The 21,659-nt window shown below is 44.4% G+C and overlaps 1 protein-coding gene across 3 annotated transcripts; it reads right to left on the reverse strand.

Moving 5' to 3' along the window:
* Window positions 1–1,298: 1,298 nt before the first annotated feature.
* LOC131735214 (uncharacterized) lies at window positions 1,299–17,199 on the reverse strand. Of its 3 annotated transcripts, none has more exons than XM_059021532.1 (7): window positions 17,036–17,199; window positions 8,355–8,496; window positions 5,835–5,942; window positions 5,641–5,697; window positions 4,085–4,249; window positions 3,131–3,244; window positions 1,299–1,813 (listed from the first exon to the last, which is right to left on the reverse strand). In XM_059021532.1, exons 2-7 carry the CDS (start codon window positions 8,484–8,486, stop codon window positions 1,772–1,774), a joined length of 618 nt encoding a protein of 205 aa, XP_058877515.1. In that variant the 5' UTR covers window positions 8,487–8,496; window positions 17,036–17,199; the 3' UTR covers window positions 1,299–1,771. The 3 variants fall into 3 exon arrangements, with proteins under 3 accessions (XP_058877515.1, XP_058877516.1, XP_058877514.1); XM_059021533.1 differs by lacking the exon at window positions 17,036–17,199 and adding an exon at window positions 16,819–16,837; XM_059021531.1 differs by having other exon boundaries at window positions 1,713–1,813; window positions 17,040–17,198.
* Between the last annotated feature and the right edge of the window lie 4,460 nt (window positions 17,200–21,659).

Consider the following 21,659-nt stretch of genomic DNA (forward strand, 5'->3'; position numbering starts at 1 on the left):
TGCTCAGTCTGTGTTGCTTTGACTGTGAGTTCAGGAGCTGCTCTTCAGTTCTAGCTGCACTGCCATAGACACACGGAACATGGGCTAGATCAGCCAGTCTGTATAGAAGAGCCAGCAGCGCCATCTAGTGCACAACGAGTGTATTGCCAGCAAGACAAAATGAAACTTGCACCTCCTCCTCTCCTTTCTCCCCTCCCCTCTCCTCTCTCCTCTCTCTCTTTCTCCTTCTCTCTCCCCTCTCTCCTCTCCCCTCTCTTTCTCCTCCCTCTCCTCACCTCTCTCCTCTCTTCTCCTATACCCCTCTCTCTCCCCTCTCTCCTCTCCCCTCTCTCCTCTGCTGTCTCTCTCCTCTCCTCTTTCCTCTCCTCTCCTCTGTCCTCTCTCCTCTGCTCACTCCCCTCGCTGTTTCCAGGTCGTGTCGCTCTTCCCCTTCAACGGCCTCTTTCATTAACCAATCAGCTGCTGCTTCCCCCATTGACAGACACGCTTTCAGAGAGTTACCCAGAAGACACTGCTGTCCCAGGAAGTGAAGCAACAACACACTTCCTGAAATGAAGCACGCAAAACTGAGCACTTTCCTTAACCCAGCATTGTATAGTAGCTAAAAATATATATAATCCATATATAATCAGACTCCTATTCCACAGCAGTGTCACCCAGTCCAGGTTTTACTACCAGCTTGATCAGCCCCAGTGTGTATAGCTAACAAGCTCAGGTGTGTCTTATTATTAAACTCCCAGTGAAACCAGGACTGGATCACACTGCTGTGCAGCGGGAGCCTCATTCCCAGCCTTGCTCTAGTGTGTTTCTTGAGAGCGGAGTTGTAAACAGAAGGGATATTTCGAGGGGGGCTTGCTTGTATCCTCAGTACGTTACCTCTTACAAGTGTTATATACTGGCCTGTATCTGTTTTTAATAAACATTCAATATGATTACTAAACCAATTGGATTGTGCATTCCATTGCAATAGCTGTCTGTCTGTCTGTCTGTCTGTCTGTCTGTCTGTCTGTCTGTCCGTCTGTCTGTCTGTCTGTCTGCAGCTTTAATGAAACTAAACTCTTTTCAGAATGTAGTAAACTGACACAGACCCCAAGAAGAAGGGATAATATTGTAGCGTCAAACTGAACAGGATTGTGGGGCTCTGTCTGTCTGTCTGTCTGCAGCTTTAATGAAACTAAACTCTTTTCAGAATGTAGTAAACTAACACAGACCCCAAGAAGAAGGGATTATATTGTAGCATCAAACTGAACAGGATTGTGGGGCTCTGTCTGTCTGTCTGTCTGTCTGTCTGTAATAGATTACACACCACATACAACTGTTTGTGTATATTTTTATTGATTATGCATTTCGTACATATATAGATATATTTGAAATTTTCAATCTAGAAATATATGTAAGCTTTTCAATATGTAATGAAGGATATAGGCATGTATATGGGTCTATGAGCTTGAGATGGCTCTGCTGATGGAGAGAAGAGGGAGGAGGGGAGAAAGGGATGAGAGGAGAATGGGAGGAGAGGAGGGGGAGAGATGGGAGAGGAGTGGGAGAGAGTCAGAGATAGAGGAGGGGAGGGGGAGAGAGGGATAAAGGAGGGGAGAGAGGAGAGGAGTGGGAGAGAGACGGATAGAGGGGAGAGAGGAGAGGAGGAGGAGAGGGATAGAGGAGGGGAGAGATGGATAGAGGGGAGCGAGGAGAGGAGTGGGAGAGAGGGGGAGAGACAGGGATAGAGAGGAGAGATGGGGGAGGGATATAGAGAGAGAGAGAGTCGATGTTAATTGTCAGCTGTCGGTTTCGTATTCATAACAACAACGACCTGAAATGGAAGAAAAATATATTATTGATTTAATAACATTAATATTGATCAAGCTAATAAGAGGTGAGAGAATGGATTTTAAAGATGGTCAGCGCTCCTTTAAAGGGAGGGGCCGGTGATCATGTTAATAAAGCTAATAAGAGGTGAGAGAATGGATTTTAAAGATGGTCAGCGCTCCTTTAAAGGGAGGGGCCGGTGATCGTGTTAATAAAGCTAATAAGAGGTGAGAGAATGGATTTTAAAGATGGTCAGCGCTCCTTTAAAGGGAGGGGCCGGTGATCATGTTAATAAAGCTAATAAGAGGTGAGAGAATGGATTTTAAAGATGGTCAGCGCTCCTTTAAAGGGAGGGGCCGGTGATCATGTTAATAAAGCTAATAAGAGGTGAGAGAATGGATTTTAAAGATGGTCAGCGCTCCTTTAAAGGGAGGGGCCGGTGATCGTGTTAATAAAGCTAATAAGAGGTGAGAGAATGGATTTTAAAGAGGGTCAGCGCTCCTTTAAAGGGAGGGGCCGGTGATCCTGTTAATAAAGCTAATAAGAGGTGAGAGAATGGATTTTAAAGATGGTCAGCGCTCCTTTAAAGGGAGGGGCCGGTGATCATGTTAATAAAGCTAATAAGAGGTGAGAGAATGGATTTTAAAGATGGTCAGCGCTCCTTTAAAGGGAGGGGCCGGTGATCATGTTAATAAAGCTAATAAGAGGTGAGAGAATGGATTTTAAAGATGGTCAGCGCTCCTTTAAAGGGAGGGGCCAGTGATCATGTTAATAAAGCTAAAAAGAGGCGAGAGAATGGATTTTAAAGACGGTCAGCGCTCCTTTAAAGGGAGGGGCCGGTGATCATGTTAATAAAGCTAATAAGAGGAGAGAGAATGGATTTTAAAGATGGTCAGCGCTCCTTTAAAGGGAGGGGCCGGTGATCATGTTAATAAAGCTAATAAGAGATGAGAGAATGGATTTTAAAGATGGTCAGCGCTCCTTTAAAGGGAGGGGCCGGTGATCATGTTAATAAAGCTAATAAGAGGTGAGAGAATGGATTTTAAAGATGGTCAGCGCTCCTTTAAAGGGAGGGGCCGGTGATCATGTTAATAAAGCTAATAAGAGGTGAGAGAATGGATTTTAAAGATGGTCAGCGCTCCTTTAAAGGGAGGGGCCGGTGATCCTGTTAATAAAGCTAATAAGAGGCGAGAGAATGGATTTTAAAGATGGTCAGCGCTCCTTTAAAGGGAGGGGCCGGTGATCATGTTAATAAAGCTAATAAGAGGTGAGAGAATGGATTTGAAGAGGGTGGGGGAGGGGCAGTGGTAATGTTGCTGACCTGTGATTGGCTGGGCCTGAGGCCAGCGCAAGCAAACGCTGACATCACAATCAGGAGCACCATTCCGCTCAGAATGTAGGAAGTCAAGAGCCCATAAGTACCGATCACAGAGTGCTAGAGAACAGGACTAATAATCAATTGAGAGATACACAGAGTGCTGGAGAACAGGAATAATAATCAATTGAGAGAGATGCACAGTGTGCTGGAGAACAGGAATAATAATCAATTGAGAGAGATGCACAGTGTGCTGGAAAACAGGAATAATAATCAATTGAGAGAGATGCACAGTGTGCTGGAGAACAGGAATAATAATCAATTGAGAGAGATGCACAGTGTGCTGGAAAACAGGAATAATAATCAATTGAGAGAGATGCACAGTGTGCTGGAGAACAGGAATAATAATCAATTGAGAGAGATGCACAGTGTGCTGGAAAACAGGAATAATAATCAATTGAGAGAGACAGGGTGCTGGAGAACAGGAATAATAATCAATTGAGAGACACACACTGAGACGCACACAGGATGAATTATCAAGAGACGCACAATTGAGACACACACACTTGAGATGCACAGACACTGAGGCGCACACTGAGACACACACACTGATACACTGAGAAACACACACAAAGACACCCACACTGAGACGCACGCACACACACACTGAAACACACTGAAACACACTGAGACACACATACTGAGACGAACACACCTGAAACGCACACTGATACACACTGAGACGCACAGACACACAGGATCAATTATGAAGAGACAGACACACACAGAGACACACAGGATCAGTTATCAAGACACACAGACACTGAGACACAAACACACTGAGACACACACACTGAGGCACACACACTGAGACACACACACTGAGGCACACAAACACACACTGACACACAAACACACACACACACACTGAGACACACAGAAACACACACACACACTTACATGAAGTTCTTCTGACCAGCAGTCCTCAGTACAGTTATCTATATCAGTATAGTTTTCATGGTGTACAAAATGCATATCTGTGAGATACACCAGAGTCATCTGACGAATGACTGCGAAGGGCGACACTAAAATACTGACGATATTCACAGCCAAACATGCCGTGACCTGCGAGAGAGAGAGGAGAGAGCCCACAATTACAAACAATGTGTAGATAGTTTACACCAAACACGATTCAGACAGCCCCCCTGAGTTTCAATCTGCATAGTTTTATATATTATACAGCAACACCAAACACGATTCAGACAGCCCCCCTGAGTTTCAATCTGCATAGTTTTATATATTATACAGCAACACCAAACACGATTCAGACAGTCCCCCTGAGTTTCAATCTGCATAGTTTTATATATTATACAGCAACACCAAACACGATTCAGACAGCCCCCCTGAGTTTCAATCTGCATAGTTTTATATATTATACAGCAACACCAAACACGATTCAGACAGTCCCCCTGAGTTTCAATCTGCATAGTTTTATATATTATACAGCAACACCAAACACGATTCAGACAGTCCCCCTGAGTTTCAATCTGCATAGTTTTATATATTATACAGCAACACCAAACACGATTCAGACAGTCCCCCTGAGCTTCAATCTGCATAGTTTTATATATTATACAGCAACACCAAACACGATTCAGACAGTCCCCCTGAGTTTCAATCTGCATAGTTTTATATATTATACAGCAACACCAAACACGATTCAGACAGTCCCCCTGAGCTTCAATCTGCATAGTTTTATATATTATACAGCAACACCAAACACGATTCAGACAGTCCCCCTGAGTTTCAATCTGCATAGTTTTATATATTATACAGCAACACCAAACACGATTCAGACAGCCCCCCTGAGCTTCAATCTGCATAGTTTTATATATTATACAGCAACACCAAACACGATTCAGACATTCCCCATGAGTTTCAATCTGCATAGTTTTATATATTATACAGCAACACCAAACACGATTCAGACAGTCCCCCTGAGTTTCAATCTGCATAGTTTTATATATTATACAGCAACACCAAACACGATTCAGACAGTCCCCCTGAGTTTCAATCTGCATAGTTTTATATATTATACAGCAACACCAAACACGATTCAGACAGTCCCCCTGAGCTTCAATCTGCATAGTTTTATATATTATACAGCAACACCAAACACGATTCAGACAGTCCCCCTGAGCTTCAATCTGCATAGTTTTATATATTATACAGCAACACCAAACACGATTCAGACAGTCCCCCTGAGTTTCAATCTCCATAGTTTTATATATTATACAGCAACACCAAACACGATTCAGACAGTCCCCCTGAGCTTCAATCTGCATAGTTTTATATATTATACAGCAACACCAAACACGATTCAGACAGTCCCCCTGAGCTTCAATCTCCATAGTTTTATATATTATACAGCAACACCAAACACGATTCAGACAGTCCCCCTGAGTTTCAATCTCCATAGTTTTCTGTATTATACTGTAACAGACAGACAGACTTACCAGCTGTTTTGTTGGTCTATTTTCACAGACGACACAAAGAATTCCTGAAGTGATGAACTAAGAAAGAGAAACGAAAAAAAACATTATCATTGAAGTGAATTCGCTGGAGCGCAAAATGAATCTGAAATGGAGTGAGTATTGTCAGGGGTCAGGGGTCAGGGTTAAGGGTCAGGGGTCAGTGTGGGTGTGTATACCAGCACTCCGATCATGAAAGCCTGGAGATTGATATTTTCCTTCTCCACAATTCTGCAGGTTACGAATCCGGTCATAACGATAGTGAGACCGAGGAAGAGCATCGTGATCTAGAGAAGAAAGAAACACAACAGAGCTGCATTCAACACACGAGAACACGAGAACACAACATTCAACACACAAGAACACAACATTCAACACACGAGAACACAACATTCAACACACGAGAACACAAGAACACAACATTCAACACACGAGAACACGAGAACACAACATTCAACACACGAGAACACAACATTCAACACACAAGAACACGAGAACACAACATTCAACACACGAGAACACAACATTCAACACACGAGAACACAACATTCAACACACGAGAACACAACATTCAACACACAAGAACACAAGAACACAACATTCAACACACGAGAACACAACATTCAACACACAAGAACACGAGAACACAACATTCAACACACGAGAACACAACATTCAACACACAAGAACACGAGAACACAACATTCAACACACGAGAACACAACATTCAACACACGAGAACACAAGAACACAACATTCAACACACGAGAACACAACATTCAACACACAAGAACACAAGAACACAACATTCAACACACGAGAACACAAGAACACAACATTCAACACACAAGAACACGAGAACACAACATTCAACACACGAGAACACAACATTCAACACACGAGAACACAAGAACACAACATTCAACACACAAGAACACAAGAACACAACATTCAACACACAAGAACACGAGAACACAACATTCAACACACGAGAACACAACATTCAACACACGAGAACACAAGAACACAACATTCAACACACGAGAACACAACATTCAACACACGAGAACACAACATTCAACACACAAGAACACAAGAACACAACATTCAACACACGAGAACACAAGAACACAACATTCAACACACAAGAACACGAGAACACAACATTCAACACACGAGAACACAACATTCAACACACAAGAACACGAGAACACAACATTCAACACACGAGAACACAACATTCAACACACAAGAACACGAGAACACAACATTCAACACACAAGAACACAACATTCAACACACAAGAACACGAGAACACAACATTCAACACACGAGAACACAACATTCAACACACAAGAACACGAGAACACAACATTCAACACACGAGAACACAACATTCAACACACAAGAACACGAGAACACAACATTCAACACACGAGAACACGAGAACACAACATTCAACACACAAGAACACGAGAACACAACATTCAACACACAAGAACACAACATTCAACACACGAGAACACAACATTCAACACACAAGAACACGAGAACACAACATTCAACACACAAGAACACGAGAACACAACATTCAACACACAAGAACACAACATTCAACACACGAGAACACAAGAACACAACATTCAACACACAAGAACACAACATTCAACACACAAGAACACAACATTCAACACACAAGAACACGAGAACACAACATTCAACACACAAGAACACGAGAACACAACATTCAACACACAAGAACACGAGAACACAACATTCAACACACAAGAACACGACATTCAACCAACAAGAACACAGCATTCAACACACGAGAACACAACATTCAACACACAAGAACACAAGAACACAACATTCAACACACAAGAACACGACATTCAACACACAAGAACACAACATTCAACACACAAGAACACAACATTCAACACACAAGAACACAACATTCAACACACAAGAACACGACATTCAACACACAAGAACACAACATTCAACACACAAGAACACGACATTCAACACACAAGAACACAACATTCAACACACAAGAACACGACATTCAACACACAAGAACACGAGAACACAACATTCAACACACAAGAACACAACATTCCTACACACAAGAACACAACATTCAACACACAAGAACACAACATTCAGCACACAAGAACACAAGAACACAACATTCAACACACAAGAACACAACATTCAACACACAAGAACACAACATTCAACACACAAGAACACAAGAACACAACATTCAACACACAAGAACACAACATTCAACGCACAAGAACACAACATTCAACACAGAACACAACCCAGCAATCCTCTCTCTCCCCCTCCTCTCTCCTCCTTGTCATTGATTCAGTCCCTTCTCTCCCCCTCTCTCTCCCCTCCTCTCTCCCCCTTGTCATTGATTCAGTCCCTTCTCTCTCCCCCTCTCTCTCCCCTCCTCTCTCCTCCTTGTCGTTGATTCAGTCCCCTCTCTCTCCCCCTCCTCTCTCCTCCTTGTCGTTGATTCAGTCCCCTCTCTCTCCCCCTCCTCTCTCCTCCTTGTCGTTGATTCAGTCCCCTCTCTCTCCCCCTCCTCTCTCCTCCTTGTCGTTGATTCAGTCCCCTCTCTCTCCCCTCTCTCTCCTCCTTGTCGTTGATTCAGTCCCCTCTCTCTCTCCCCCCTAGCTCACCCCCACACTCTTGGGCTCTCCTCTTATGAATCTGTGCAGAGGCTTGACTCCGCCCCCCAGCCTGGTCTCTGAGCAGCTCTGAGCAGCAGAGCCCTCAGGCAGGATGTGCACACGCGGCTCCGCTGTGGACATTGTAGAGACCCTGCAGCAGAGAAAAAACATTTACTGAGAGGAGAGAGGAGAGGGGAGAGAGGAGAGAGGAGGGGAGAGAGGAGAGGAGGGGAGAGAGGAGAGGGGAGGAGAGGAGAGAGGAGAGAGGGGAGAGAGATTATAGGAGAGGAGAGAGGAGAGAGGGGAGAGAGATGAGAGGAGAGGGGAGATGGGAGAGAGGAGGGGAGAGGGAGAGAGAGAGGAGAGGAGGGGAGAGAGGAGAGGAGAGAGAAGAGGGGAGAGAGGAAAGGGGAGAGAGGGAGAGAGGAGAGAGAGAGAGAGACTCCTTTTCTTTATTCTGGGCTGGGAATCTTCTCTAGACAATCTGTCCAACAGAGAGACTGGCAGCATCTTCCGCTATTAATTCAAATTATAATCCTGATTATCAGACAGAAACGTCGCTCACGTGACGTTTTCTGCGCTCAAACCATTCTCTTTTGACCAGTGCTGGTGCCCTGGAGGGTACACGCAGGTAAACGGTGTTTACCCACTTTGAATTAGGCCAATATGGCGTTTACCCGCATCTCATAGAAGGGATACAGAGTTTACTCGATCCTGCTCTCCTGTGACGTGATAATCCTGAGTTAAAAACAAAGACATTTTAATAGCGAGCCTCTCCGTGTCGTGCTGCTGAGCGCGACACTGACAGCTCCGTCTCTCAGTCGGAACTGCGGCGGGGGCGTGGCACCGGACCGAGCGTTCTGTTCGCGCGTGTGTGCGAGTTGTGATTGGTTTGTTTATGTTCTGTTTCGGGCTGCCGAATAATCGCGCTTCAGCGTACTTTTTTTCGGGCTGCCGTTAATAAACCCATAAACGATTACAAACCCACATTCGTTATCTGCAGAACCATAATACCTCCAAACATATCATTTAAAGGCAGCGGGCTCCGCAACCTTCCTTAATATTTTACCAGAAAAAAACTCGACCCGCTGTAGAATAAAGTTAAGAACATAAAAAAGTTTCCAAACGAGAGGAGGCCATTCAGCCCATCTTGCTCGTTTGGTTGTTAGTAGCTTATTGATCCCAGAATCTCATCAAGCAGCTTCTTGAAGGATCCCAGGGTGTCAGCTTCAACAACATTACTGGGGAGTTGGTTCCAGACCCTCACAATTCTCTGTGTAAAAAAGTGCCTCCTATTTTCTGTTCTGAATGCCCCTTTATCTAATCTCCATTCCCCTGGTCCTTGTTTCTTTTTTCAGGTCCCCTGGGTCGACATTGTCTATACCTTTTAGGATTTTGAATGTTTGAATCAGATGGCCGCGTAGTCTTCTTTGTTCAAGACTGAATAGATTCAATTCTTTTAGCCTGTCTGCATACGACATGCCTTTTAAACCCGGGATAATTCTGGTTGCTCTTCTTTACACTCTTTCTAGAGCAGCAATATTGTTCAAAATGGGGGTAAAAAATGATAAAATAAGATGCGTGTATATAACACGATATAATACACGACCTGTGAAACGATTACAAAAAATTAAACGACGTGTGTAAGTAATTGAAAAATGAACTATAGTTACCTACATTTCAGTTTTACATTAGGATGTTTTTTCCGGTGTAAAGTCGTGAATAATACAATTGGTTTTTTTTTTAAATACATTTTTTATTTTTTCCACGACGCCCGTGTTTTTGACTCGCATAACGCGCTCGGGTCGCTCGCTGCCAGGCTGTCGCGCTGCGTTATAACGCTGCTGGGTGCGGTGACGTGCGGCCGAGGGAGTCTCTTCAGCCCGGACCTGTCCAGCCAGCCAGCTCCCTCTCCAGCGCCTCGTTTCTCAAGAAAGTGGGAGGAATGGAGAGGGTGACTTTCCTAGCGCGGGCAGCTAAAGAAATTACTGCGAGAATTTACAAAAGTCCCACTTTTTTTTACCCACAACCAGAGAGACCAGCTCGACTGAACTAAAAAAACACGCGCGCACGCACACACACGCACGCACACTCACACAGACACGCACACAAACACGCACGCACACTCACACAGACACGCACACAAACACGCACGCACACACAGACACAGACACACGCACACACATGTACACGCACACAGACACACACACGCGCACGCACGCACGCATACACATACACAGACACGCACACAAACACGCACGCACACACAGACACAGACACACATGCACACACATGTACACGCACACAGACACGCACGCACACGCACACACAGACACACATGCACACACATGTACACGCACACAGACACACACGCGCACGCATACGCATACACATACACAGACACGCACACAAACACGCACGCACACACAGACACGCACACACATGTACACGCACACAGACACACACACACACACACGCACACACACACACACACAGACACGCACACGCACACGCGCACACACAGACACAGACTCGCCTTTGACTCTCACAAAATATATTTATTTTACTATTTCTAACTCCAGTCAGACAAACCTCCACACGGGCTGAAAGTCGACAACAAACTAAAAATTTTGGCAACTTTTAGTTTAGTTTTTTTTTTCTTTTACTGTGTGTTTCTGTTAACGCAGATTTACTTGTTAATAAAGTTTTTGTTGTGTTGTGTTGTTTTGTTTCAGACCGATAGATAGATAGATAGATAGATAGATAGATAGATAGATAGATAGATAGACAGACAGATAGAGATTGATTGATAGATAGATAGACAGATAGATAGATAGATAGATAGATAGATAGATAGATAGATAGATAGATAGATAGATAGATTGATAGATACTTTTACTTTTTAAATAACATTTATTTACAACAGAGTATAAACTTTTACATTACAATAAATTCTACAAAAAATTCATATATTTAGAACAAGTTCATCAGACTCTTCATCCACCTCACAGAGCACTCCATTAAAACACCATATAATTTCAAATTTTAATAAATCGTGCATCATTTTATAAAAATTAAATTCAACACCTATACGTTCCCTAACTAGCTTTCGAAACACTTTAACCAAGTCTTGACTGTTTTTATCAATTTCACTGCTCCTACTTTTTAAAATGGCCAATTTAGCTTGACCTAACATAAAATTAGCCAACTGAAACACAAACTTTTTACTCTTTGCATATGTGACCCCAAAAATAAAAACCGTCTTCGTGAACTCCAAACCCAGCTTTAAAAAGAGGTTGTTTAAAAAAACAAACAATGGATCCAATCTTTGACATTCCATGTAGCAGTGAAAAACAGTCTCTCTTTTGCTGCAGAAAGGGCACTTGTCATTCACCTCCGGATTTAGTATTGTTATAAAAGCATTAACAGCCAGAATGGTATGCAAGAGTCTCCATTGTAAGTCACCAGATCTTTTACCAAGGGGAGGTTGGTATAAAGCTCTCCAGGCTGGCTTGTCCTCCTCTCCAGCTCCCAGCCGCTCTCTCCAATGCGTGTCCGGTAGAACTTTAAGCACATCTTGGAACTTTACTTTCACACACATTTGATATGCTTTTTTCCCCTCCAATAGGGAAAAGTGGCATCTACACAAGTCCTTCACTTTTAAAATCTTGCCACTCTCTTCCTCAAAATTACTAATAGCAGGAGAGATTAGCAAGGAAGGAAACGGAGCCTGCTGAGGGATTCGATGCTCACTAAAAACACTCTCCAGTGCCTCTCGCCACTCTGGGAGCAGAGCTTCATTCAGCTGTGACAGGTAAACGCCTGCCACACGTACAGACCGCATGGCCAGAGCATTGGCTAAACATTCTGGGTCCTTCCAAGCACATTTTTCTGTGTCTATTAGATCATAGATCCTCACAAGTTTAGCCCTAATAAGGGAATCATTAACCGATTTGAAACTATAAATGAAACTAAATTGTGGATTTAACACCAAAGGCTGTTGTAGAACCCAAAAGGGGTCTAAAGAAAACTCATACTCTGCCTTTAGTGCACCCCAAGCCCTCAGCATGCTCCTGTAAAACAGAGGAAGACACGACAAATTAATTTGACCAACATCCATAAATAGCAAATTAAAATCAAAACCAAACCCTCCAACCTGACGAAAGAAAGACAACGCCAGTCCTCTCCAAGGCAACTCTACCGGTGAATAAAACAATTTTTGCAACGTTTGCAGTCTGAAAGCAGCTGTCCTGCACTCAATATTAATGAATCCTTGCCCACCCTCATCCAATGGCAAATGCAACACACACTGCCTCAACCAGCAATATCCATTCCAAAAAAACTCCAAAAGCAGGGATTGGATCTGTTTCAACAACATTTTTGGAGGCTCCACACAAATTAACTTATGCCAAAGACTGGAGGCGACTAAATTATTTACCACTAAAACTCTTCCTCTAAAAGACATTTGAGGAAGCAGCCACCTCCACCTCTGCAAACGTCCTTTTATATTTTCCAAAACCCCTTCCCAATTTTGCCTTTCCATTTTCTCATTGCCCATAAAAATTCCCAAATACTTGAAACCTTCTCGGGTCCACTGCAGTCCATCAGGCAATACCAATGACTTGAATCTTTTTTCTTCCCCAACCTGCACAGCACTGCTCTTACTCCAATTTACTCGTGCAGACGAAACCTTTTCAAAGATTTTCTGGGTCTCAACTAACACTTTTATGTCTTCTTGACTACTTATAAACAACATAATATCGTCAGCATAAGCTGACAGCTTAATTGACTGATTGCAGTTTGGAATATCTAAGCCTGTCAAAACACTTCTTAACCTACTCAAGAAAGGTTCAATTGATAGTGCGTATAACATACCAGATAGTGGGCATCCTTGTCTAATTCCTCTCTGAATTTTAAAAGGTGCAGTAAGTCCTCCGTTTATTTTAATCAAACTGAAAACGTTACAATAGAGCGATCTTATTTTACTAATGAAATTAGAGTTAAGACCAAAAGCAGCGAGGACCTTCCATAAATACTGGTGGTCGACTCTATCAAAAGCCTTTTCCTGATCTAACAAAAAAAGACCAGTACTAAAGCCAAACAATTTTGAGGCTGCCAATATGTCCCTGACCAAAAAGATATTATCAAAAATGGATCTATTTGGGATGCAATAAGTTTGATCAGGGTGCACCACAGTCTCGATCACTGTACTCAGTCTGTTGACTAGAGCTCTAGAAAGAATTTTATATTCGGAGCACAACAGTGACACAGGTCTCCAATTTTTTATGTCGCAAAGATCACCTTTCTTTGGAAGGAGCGTGATAACTGCTCTCCTGCAGCTTAGCGGCAGCTCTCCTTGCTCAAAACTCTCTTCAAAAACTTCAGCAAGATCATATTTCAACAGTTGCCAAAAACTTTTATAAAACTCCACGGGCAAGCCATCAATGCCAGGAGCTTTGCCCTGATTCAGCCCTTGCAGAGCAACAGTAAGTTCTTCGATAGACAGGGCACTCCCCAGCCCTTCATTAGCCTCCTCAGGCAAACACGTCATGCCCTGCAGGAAACCCTGCACCTCCTCAGGCTCAGCCCCAGCCTCCGCTGCAAATAAACCTGAGTAGAACTGGACAGCGTGCCTCCTGATCTCCTCCGGGTCTCTCAGCTCCACTCCGTCCGGCCTCCTTAGACAATGAATTGCCTTCCTTTGGCTACTTTTTTTCTCCAAACTGAAAAAAAACTGAGTAGGTGCGTCCATCTTCGTCAGCCCCTGCACCCTAGATCTCACCAGTGCTCCTTTCACTTTTACATCCAAAAGATTTGCAATTAATTTCTTTTTGTACTTTAATTTTTCAATTAGATTATCATTTTGCTTGGAGTCTAGAGCTCTCTGGAGCTCTAAGACATCCCGCTCCAGCTCCTGCAGAGACTCATTTACCCTCTTTGTAACGTTTTCATTGTACTGTTGACAGAATGTTTTTATTTGAACTTTACCTACGTCCCACCATTGTCTAAGATTTGAAAAGGAACCTTTATCATCCCTCCATGTTTTCCAAAAGAAATTAAAACATTTGATAAAATGCAAATCATTTAACAAACTAGTGTTGAATTTCCAATAGGAACGACTGCGTTTAACATTAGGCAATAAAACAGAAAGGAATACAAGGTTGTGATCAGAAAAGGTAGAAGGAGAGATGCTACATTGTTTTATCAGATTAAAATGCTCTTTGAAAACATAAATCCGATCTAATCTCGCCATTGAGATGTGACTCTTACTGTACTTAACCCAAGTATATTGTCTTTTATTTGGATGCACACTTTTCCACACATCAATTAAATCAATCTTTTTTAATATAACTGATAATTCTCTTGCAGACTTAAGGTGTGGCTCAGGATGATTTCTGTCCATTTTACAATGAGCAGTACAATTAAAGTCCCCTGCTAAAAACAAAACCTCATCAGACGTGCATTCTACTAAAACCTCGTCCAGAATTTTGAAAAATTCCAACCTCTCTTTTCCATCATTGGGGGCATAAATATTAATAAATACAAAGGATTGTCCTTCTACTACAGCTTCTATTTTAAGCATCCGACCTTTTACCAGTTCAGTAAAGTCCACAGACTCAGGTTTAAAATGTTCCTTAAACAAAACTGCCACCCCAGCACTCACATTAGATCCATGACTAAAGAACATTTGCCCTTTCCATTCCTTTTCCCACTCTGACTGGGTTTTGAAATCACAATGAGTTTCTTGTAAGAAAATGACATCCAGTTTTTTCTGGTTCAAATATTCAAAAACAGAAGCCCTCTTAAAACTGTCTCTACAACCATTTATGTTAATAGTCCCTAACAGAAAAGTCATCATTGGGATAGAAAAAAAAACTAACAATATTTGAAAAAAAACCACGGAGTTTACCATTTTTATTTTTGATTAAGTTTACCACGAACTCTAATCAAACAATTCTTTAAACACCAGCGTTCTTGATCTGTAAAATTTGACCCAGAGGACTTCTTTACCAGATAAGCCGCTGAGTTCACAAACAAACTTAAATCAGGAAAAAAATCCTCCACATCAACTTTTCTCCTTCCCTTTGTCAACAGTAAAAACTCTCTTATGTCTTGCTCACCATACCCGCTCTTTAACAAAATGGATTCAGAGCATTGAGAGGAGTCGGTTAACACAGCCTCCTCCTCCTCCTCTCTCTCTGACTCTGAATTACTTTCATGTATGGTGCTGGCAACCAAAACACTCCAGGGCTTTTGCCCCTCCTTTTTAGGAGGTTGTTCTTTTCCCCTTGTTTCTACTTCCTCTATATTTTTCCTTTTTAATAATTTTTTCCTCTTTTTTCCTGGAGTCTTAAATCCATCATTATCATTCATATTCTCACTCATTTCCATTGCCAAACTGCTTACTTCAGAAACATTCTCCGATGCACTCTCCCCTAGACGCTCGGTTTTATTTCCACCCGCACCCTGATTGTCCTCTCTTACTTCTCCAGTCTCTGCTTCTCTCATACTATCCGTATCATTAACAGTACCACCTTCAATCTGTTGTTTTTCATTACCATCACTACTGGTATTCTTAATTTCCTTCTCGCCAGTTTTACTCTCTGTTCCGCTCACCTCCACACCAACACTCGTCCCAGCCACCTCTCCATCATTTTCAGCGCTCACATTCCCTCTCTCTATACCCCCACTCTCTGTTTCAACATCAACATTACTCGGCTCCGTGGATTTCAAGTTCACCGCTACTTTCTCGCTCACCTCTCCCCCTTCTCTCTCCTCTCTATCTTTTGTTTTCGGGCAATTTTTAACTAAATGTCCATCCGCCCCACAATTGAAACATTTCATCGTTTCTGAAGTAGCAAAAATCACGTAGTCACAACCATCCACTTTAAACTTTAAAACAATGTTAAGTTCCTCACTCCCTTTATTCAGAACCATAAACAACTGTCTCCTGAAGGAGACCACATGTTGTAATAATGGAGATTTACAGCCCAACGGGATTCTTTTTGGGGCTGAAACAATTTGCCCATGTCGAGACAATTCATTTATAATTAGTGCATTTTTAAGGAAAGGTGGAACGTTTGATATGATTATTTTCCTCGCTGGTGTCACTAATGGCGTCACTGCAACCAGAGAATCATTCAAAACAATTCCATTTTCTACTACTTTATTCACTAGATCAGTTTGACTTAAAAACGCCACGACTGATCCATTCATTCTAGATGCAGACTTTATATTGTCATAACCGACTACTTTCCCAATCGCTAACATGCACTTCTCTATAGGAACAAAACCTTCCGTAGCTATTTTAACTCCGTGCTTACGAGTTAAACTCTCAAGGGGGAAAACCCCCCCTGAGCCAGCCATGCTGACCGCAAAAGACAAACTTCTTTAATTTATTTAACAAACAAAACCAAATAACTATTCACATTAACAAACACATATAAAAAAGAAAGAAAAACGAAACACCTACTTTCAATCCACTCCACCTCACTCACTCCACTCTCCCAGCATGCATCACACTAGACAGAACAGGTAGATAGATAGAGAGATAGATAGATAGATAGACAGACAGATAGAGATAGATTGATAGATAGATAGACAGATAGATAGATAGATAGATAGATAGATAGATAGATAGATAGAGAGGACAGACAGACAGATAGATAAATAAACAGACAGATTTCTACCCACTTTCTCCAGCGATGCTCTCTGAACGTGAGTCGAAATTCCCGGTTTTGAAAGCGGTGCAAATGAGTTACGCTGCTTCATTCGATTTTTATTTTTCCACAACAAAACTGTCGAAACGACAACAGCGATAACGAGGAGGGAGAGAGAGGGATGGAGGGAGAGGGAGGAGGAGAGCGGAAGAGGGAGGGGAGAGGGAGGGGGAGAGTCGGAATAACAATGTAAAACAAACTGTTTCTTTGTTCTTTTCGTTGTCTATCGACACCCCCCTTCCTCCCTCTCTCTCTCTCTCTCTCTCTCTCTCTCTCTCTCTCTCTCTCTCTCTCTCTCTCTCTCTCTCTCTCTCTCTCTCTCTCTACCAAAGAAATACACTGACTGGGGGTTCCCTGTTTTCCTGTTTTGACCGAACGATTCATATTGTTAAGCGGGAGGTTACATATTTTTTTTTAAACTCGCTAAAACAAAAGGTATTATTATTATTTTTTTATTAGTATTATTTTTTTAAAACAGTTTTTCGAGAATAGCTGAAAAAAGAATAGTGTCTATCTATCTATCTGTCGAAACTTCAAAAAATCTGCACAGCCATTTTGCACTTTTCCCTCTGTGCTTTACAATGCTTCCCTATGCTTTACCACACCTCTCTGTGCTTTACAATGCTTCCCTATGCTTTACCACACCTCTCTGTGCTTTACAATGCTTCCCTATGCTTTTCAATGCTTCCCTATGCTTTACCAGACCTCTCTGTGCTTTACAATGCTTCCCTATGCTTTACCAGACCTCTCTGTGCTTTACAATGCTTCCCTATACTTTACCAGACATCTCTGTGCTTTACAATGCTTCCCTATGCTTTACCAGACCTCTCTGTGCTTTACAATGCTTCCCTATGCTTTACCACACCTCTCTGTGCTTTACAATGCTTCCCTGTGCTTTACCACACCTCTCTGTACTTTACAATGCTTTCCCTGTGCTTTACCAGACCTCTCTCTGCTTTACAATGCTTCCCTATGCTTTACCAGACCTCTCTGTGCTTTACAATGCTTCCCTATGCTTTACCAGACCTATCTGTGCTTTACAATGCTTCCCTATGCTTTACCAGACCTCTCTGTGCTTTACAATGCTTCCCTATGCTTTACCAGACCTCTCTGTGCTTTACAATGCTTCCCTATGCTTTACCAGACCTCTCTGTGCTTTACAATGCTTCCCTATGCTTTACCACACCTCTCTGTGCTTTACAATGCTTCCCTATGCTTTACCACACCTCTCTGTACTTTACAATGCTTTCCCTGTGCTTTACCAGACCTCTCTCTGCTTTATAATGCTTCCCTATGCTTTACCAGACCTCTCTGTGCTTTACAATGCTTCCCTATGCTTTACCAGACCTCTCTGTGCTTTACAATGCTTCCCTATGCTTTACCACACCTCTCTGTGCTTTACAATGCTTCCCTGTGCTTTACCACACCTCTCTGTACTTTACAATGCTTTCCCTGTGCTTTACCAGACCTCTCTCTGCTTTATAATGCTTCCCTATGCTTTACCAGACCTCTCTAACATGATCACTGACCCCTCCCTTTAAAGGAGCGCTGACCATCTTTAAAATCCATTCTCTCACCTCTTATTAGCTTTATTAACATGATCACCGGCCCCTCCCTTTAAAGGAGCGCTGACCATCTTTAAAATCCATTCTCTCACCTCTTATTAGCTTTATTAACATGATCACCGGCCACTCCCTTTAAAGGAGCGCTGACCATCTTTAAAATCCATTCTCTCACCTCTTATTAGCTTTATTAACATGATCACCGGCCCCTCCCTTTAAAGGAGCTCTGACCATCTTTAAAATCCATTCTCTCGCCTCTTATCAGCTTTATTAACATGATCACCGACCCCTCCCTTTAAAGGAGTGCTGACCATCTCTAAAATCCATTCTCTCACCTCTTATTAGCTTTATTAACATGATCACCGACCCTTCCCTTTAAAGGAGCGCTGACCATCTTTAAAATCCATTCTCTCACCTCTTATTAGCTTTATTAACATGATCACCGGCCCCTCCCTTTAAAGGAGCGCTGACCATCTTTAAAATCCATTCTCTCACCTCTTATTAGCTTTATTAACATGATCACCGGCCCCTCCCTTTAAAGGAGCGCTGACCATCTTTAAAATCCATTCTCTCACCTCTTATTAGCTTTATTAACATGATCACCGGCCCCTCCCTTTAAAGGAGCGCTGACCATCTTTAAAATCCATTCTCTCACCTCTTATTAGCTTGATCAATATTAATGTTATTAAATCAATAATATATTTTTCTTCCATTTCAGGTCGTTGTTGTTATGAATACGAAACCGACGGCTGACAATTAACATCGACTCTCTCTCTCTCTATATCCCTCCCCCTCCTCTCCTCTCTATCCCTGTCTCTCTCCCCTCCTCTATCCCTCTCCCCCTCCTCTCCTCTCTATCCCTGTCTCTCTCCCCCTCCTCTCCTCTCTCCCTTCTCTCTCCCACTTCTCTCCTCTCTCCCCGTCTCTCTCCCCCTCTTCTCCTCTCTCCCTATCTCTCTCTCCCTCCTCTCCTCTCTCCCCATCTCTCTCCCACTTCTCTCCTCTCTCCCCTCTCTCCCCATCTCTCTCCCCCTCCTCTCTTCTCTCCCTATCTCTCTCCCCCTCCTCCTCTCTCCCCATCTCTCTCCCACTTCTCTCCTCTCTCCCCTCTATCCCTGTCTCTCTCCCCCTCCTCTCCTCTCCCCGTCTCTCTCCCACTCCTCTCCTCTCTCCCCTCTATCCGTCTCTCTTCCCTCCTCTATCCCTCTCTCCCACTCCTCTCCTCTCTCCCCTCTCCCCGTCTCTCTCCCCTCCTCTATCCCTCTCTCCCACTCCTCTCCTCTCTCCCCTCTATCGTCTCTCTCCCCTCCTCTATCCTTCTCTCCCCCTCCTCTCCTCTCTCCAGTCTCTCTCCCACTCCTCTCCTCTCCTCTCCTCTCTCCCCGTCTCTCTCCCACTCCTCTCCTCTCTCCCCTCTATCGTCTCTCTCCCCTCCTCTATCCCTCTCTCCCCCTCCTCTCCTCTCTCCCGTCTCTCCCACTCCTCTCCTCTCTCCCCTCTATCCCTCTCTCCTCTCTCCCGTCTCTCCCACTCCTCTCCTCTCTCCCCTCTATCCCTCTCCCCCTCTTCTCCTCTCTCCCGTCTCTCCCACTCCTCTCCTCTCCCCTCTATCGTCTCTCTCCCCTCCTCTATCCCTCTCTCCCCCTCCTCTCCTCTCTCCCGTCTCTCCCACTCCTCTCCTCTCTCCCCTCTATCCCTCTCTCCTCTCTCCCGTCTCTCCCACTCCTCTCCTCTCTCCCCTCTATCCCTCTCTCCTCTCTCCCGTCTCTCCCACTCCTCTCCTCTCTCCCCTCTATCCCTCTCCCCCTCCTCTCCTCTCTCCCGTCTCTCCCACTCCTCTCCTCTCTCCCCTCTATCCCTCTCCCCCTCCTCTCCTCTCTCCCGTCTCTCCCACTCCTCTCCTCTCCCCTCCTCTATCTCTCTCCCCCTCCTCTCCTCTCTCCCGTCTCTCCCACTCCTCTCCTCTCTCCCCTCTATCCCTCTCTCCTCTCTCCCGTCTCTCCCACTCCTCTCCTCTCTCCCCTCTATCCCTCTCTCCTCTCTCCCGTCTCTCCCACTCCTCTCCTCTCTCCCCTCTATCCCTCTCTCCTCTCTCCCGTCTCTCCCACTCCTCTCCTCTCTCCCCTCTATCTCTCTCCCCCTCCTCTCCTCTCTCCCGTCTCTCCCACTCCTCTCCTCTCCCCTCTATCGTCTCTCTCCCCTCCTCTATCCCTCTCTCCCCCTCCTCTCCTCTCTCCCGTCTCTCCCACTCCTCTCCTCTCTCCCCTCTCTCCCTCTCTCCTCTCTCCCGTCTCTCCCACTCCTCTCCTCTCCCCTCTATCCCTCTCTCCTCTCTCCCGTCTCTCCCACTCCTCTCCTCTCTCCCCTCTATCCCTCTCCCCCTCCTCTCCTCTCTCCCGTCTCTCCCACTCCTCTCCTCTCTCCCCTCTATCCCTCTCCCCCTCCTCTCCTCTCTCCCGTCTCTCCCACTCCTCTCCTCTCCCCTCCTCTATCCCTCTCTCCCACTCCTCTCCTCTCTCCCCTCTATCGTCTCTCTCCCCTCCTCTATCCTTCTCTCCCCCTCCTCTCCTCTCTCCAGTCTCTCTCCCACTCCTCTCCTCTCCTCTCCTCTCTCCCCGTCTCTCTCCCACTCCTCTCCTCTCTCCCCTCTATCGTCTCTCTCCCCTCCTCTATCCCTCTCTCCCCCTCCTCTCCTCTCTCCCGTCTCTCCCACTCCTCTCCTCTCTCCCCTCTATCCCTCTCTCCTCTCTCCCGTCTCTCCCACTCCTCTCCTCTCTCCCCTCTATCCCTCTCCCCCTCCTCTCCTCTCTCCCGTCTCTCCCACTCCTCTCCTCTCCCCTCTATCGTCTCTCTCCCCTCCTCTATCCCTCTCTCCCCCTCCTCTCCTCTCTCCCGTCTCTCCCACTCCTCTCCTCTCTCCCCTCTATCCCTCTCTCCTCTCTCCCGTCTCTCCCACTCCTCTCCTCTCTCCCCTCTATCCCTCTCTCCTCTCTCCCGTCTCTCCCACTCCTCTCCTCTCTCCCCTCTATCCC

This window comes from Acipenser ruthenus, unplaced genomic scaffold (assembly GCF_902713425.1).
Source record: "Acipenser ruthenus unplaced genomic scaffold, fAciRut3.2 maternal haplotype, whole genome shotgun sequence".
In the NCBI taxonomy this organism is placed as follows: domain Eukaryota; kingdom Metazoa; phylum Chordata; class Actinopteri; order Acipenseriformes; family Acipenseridae; genus Acipenser; species Acipenser ruthenus.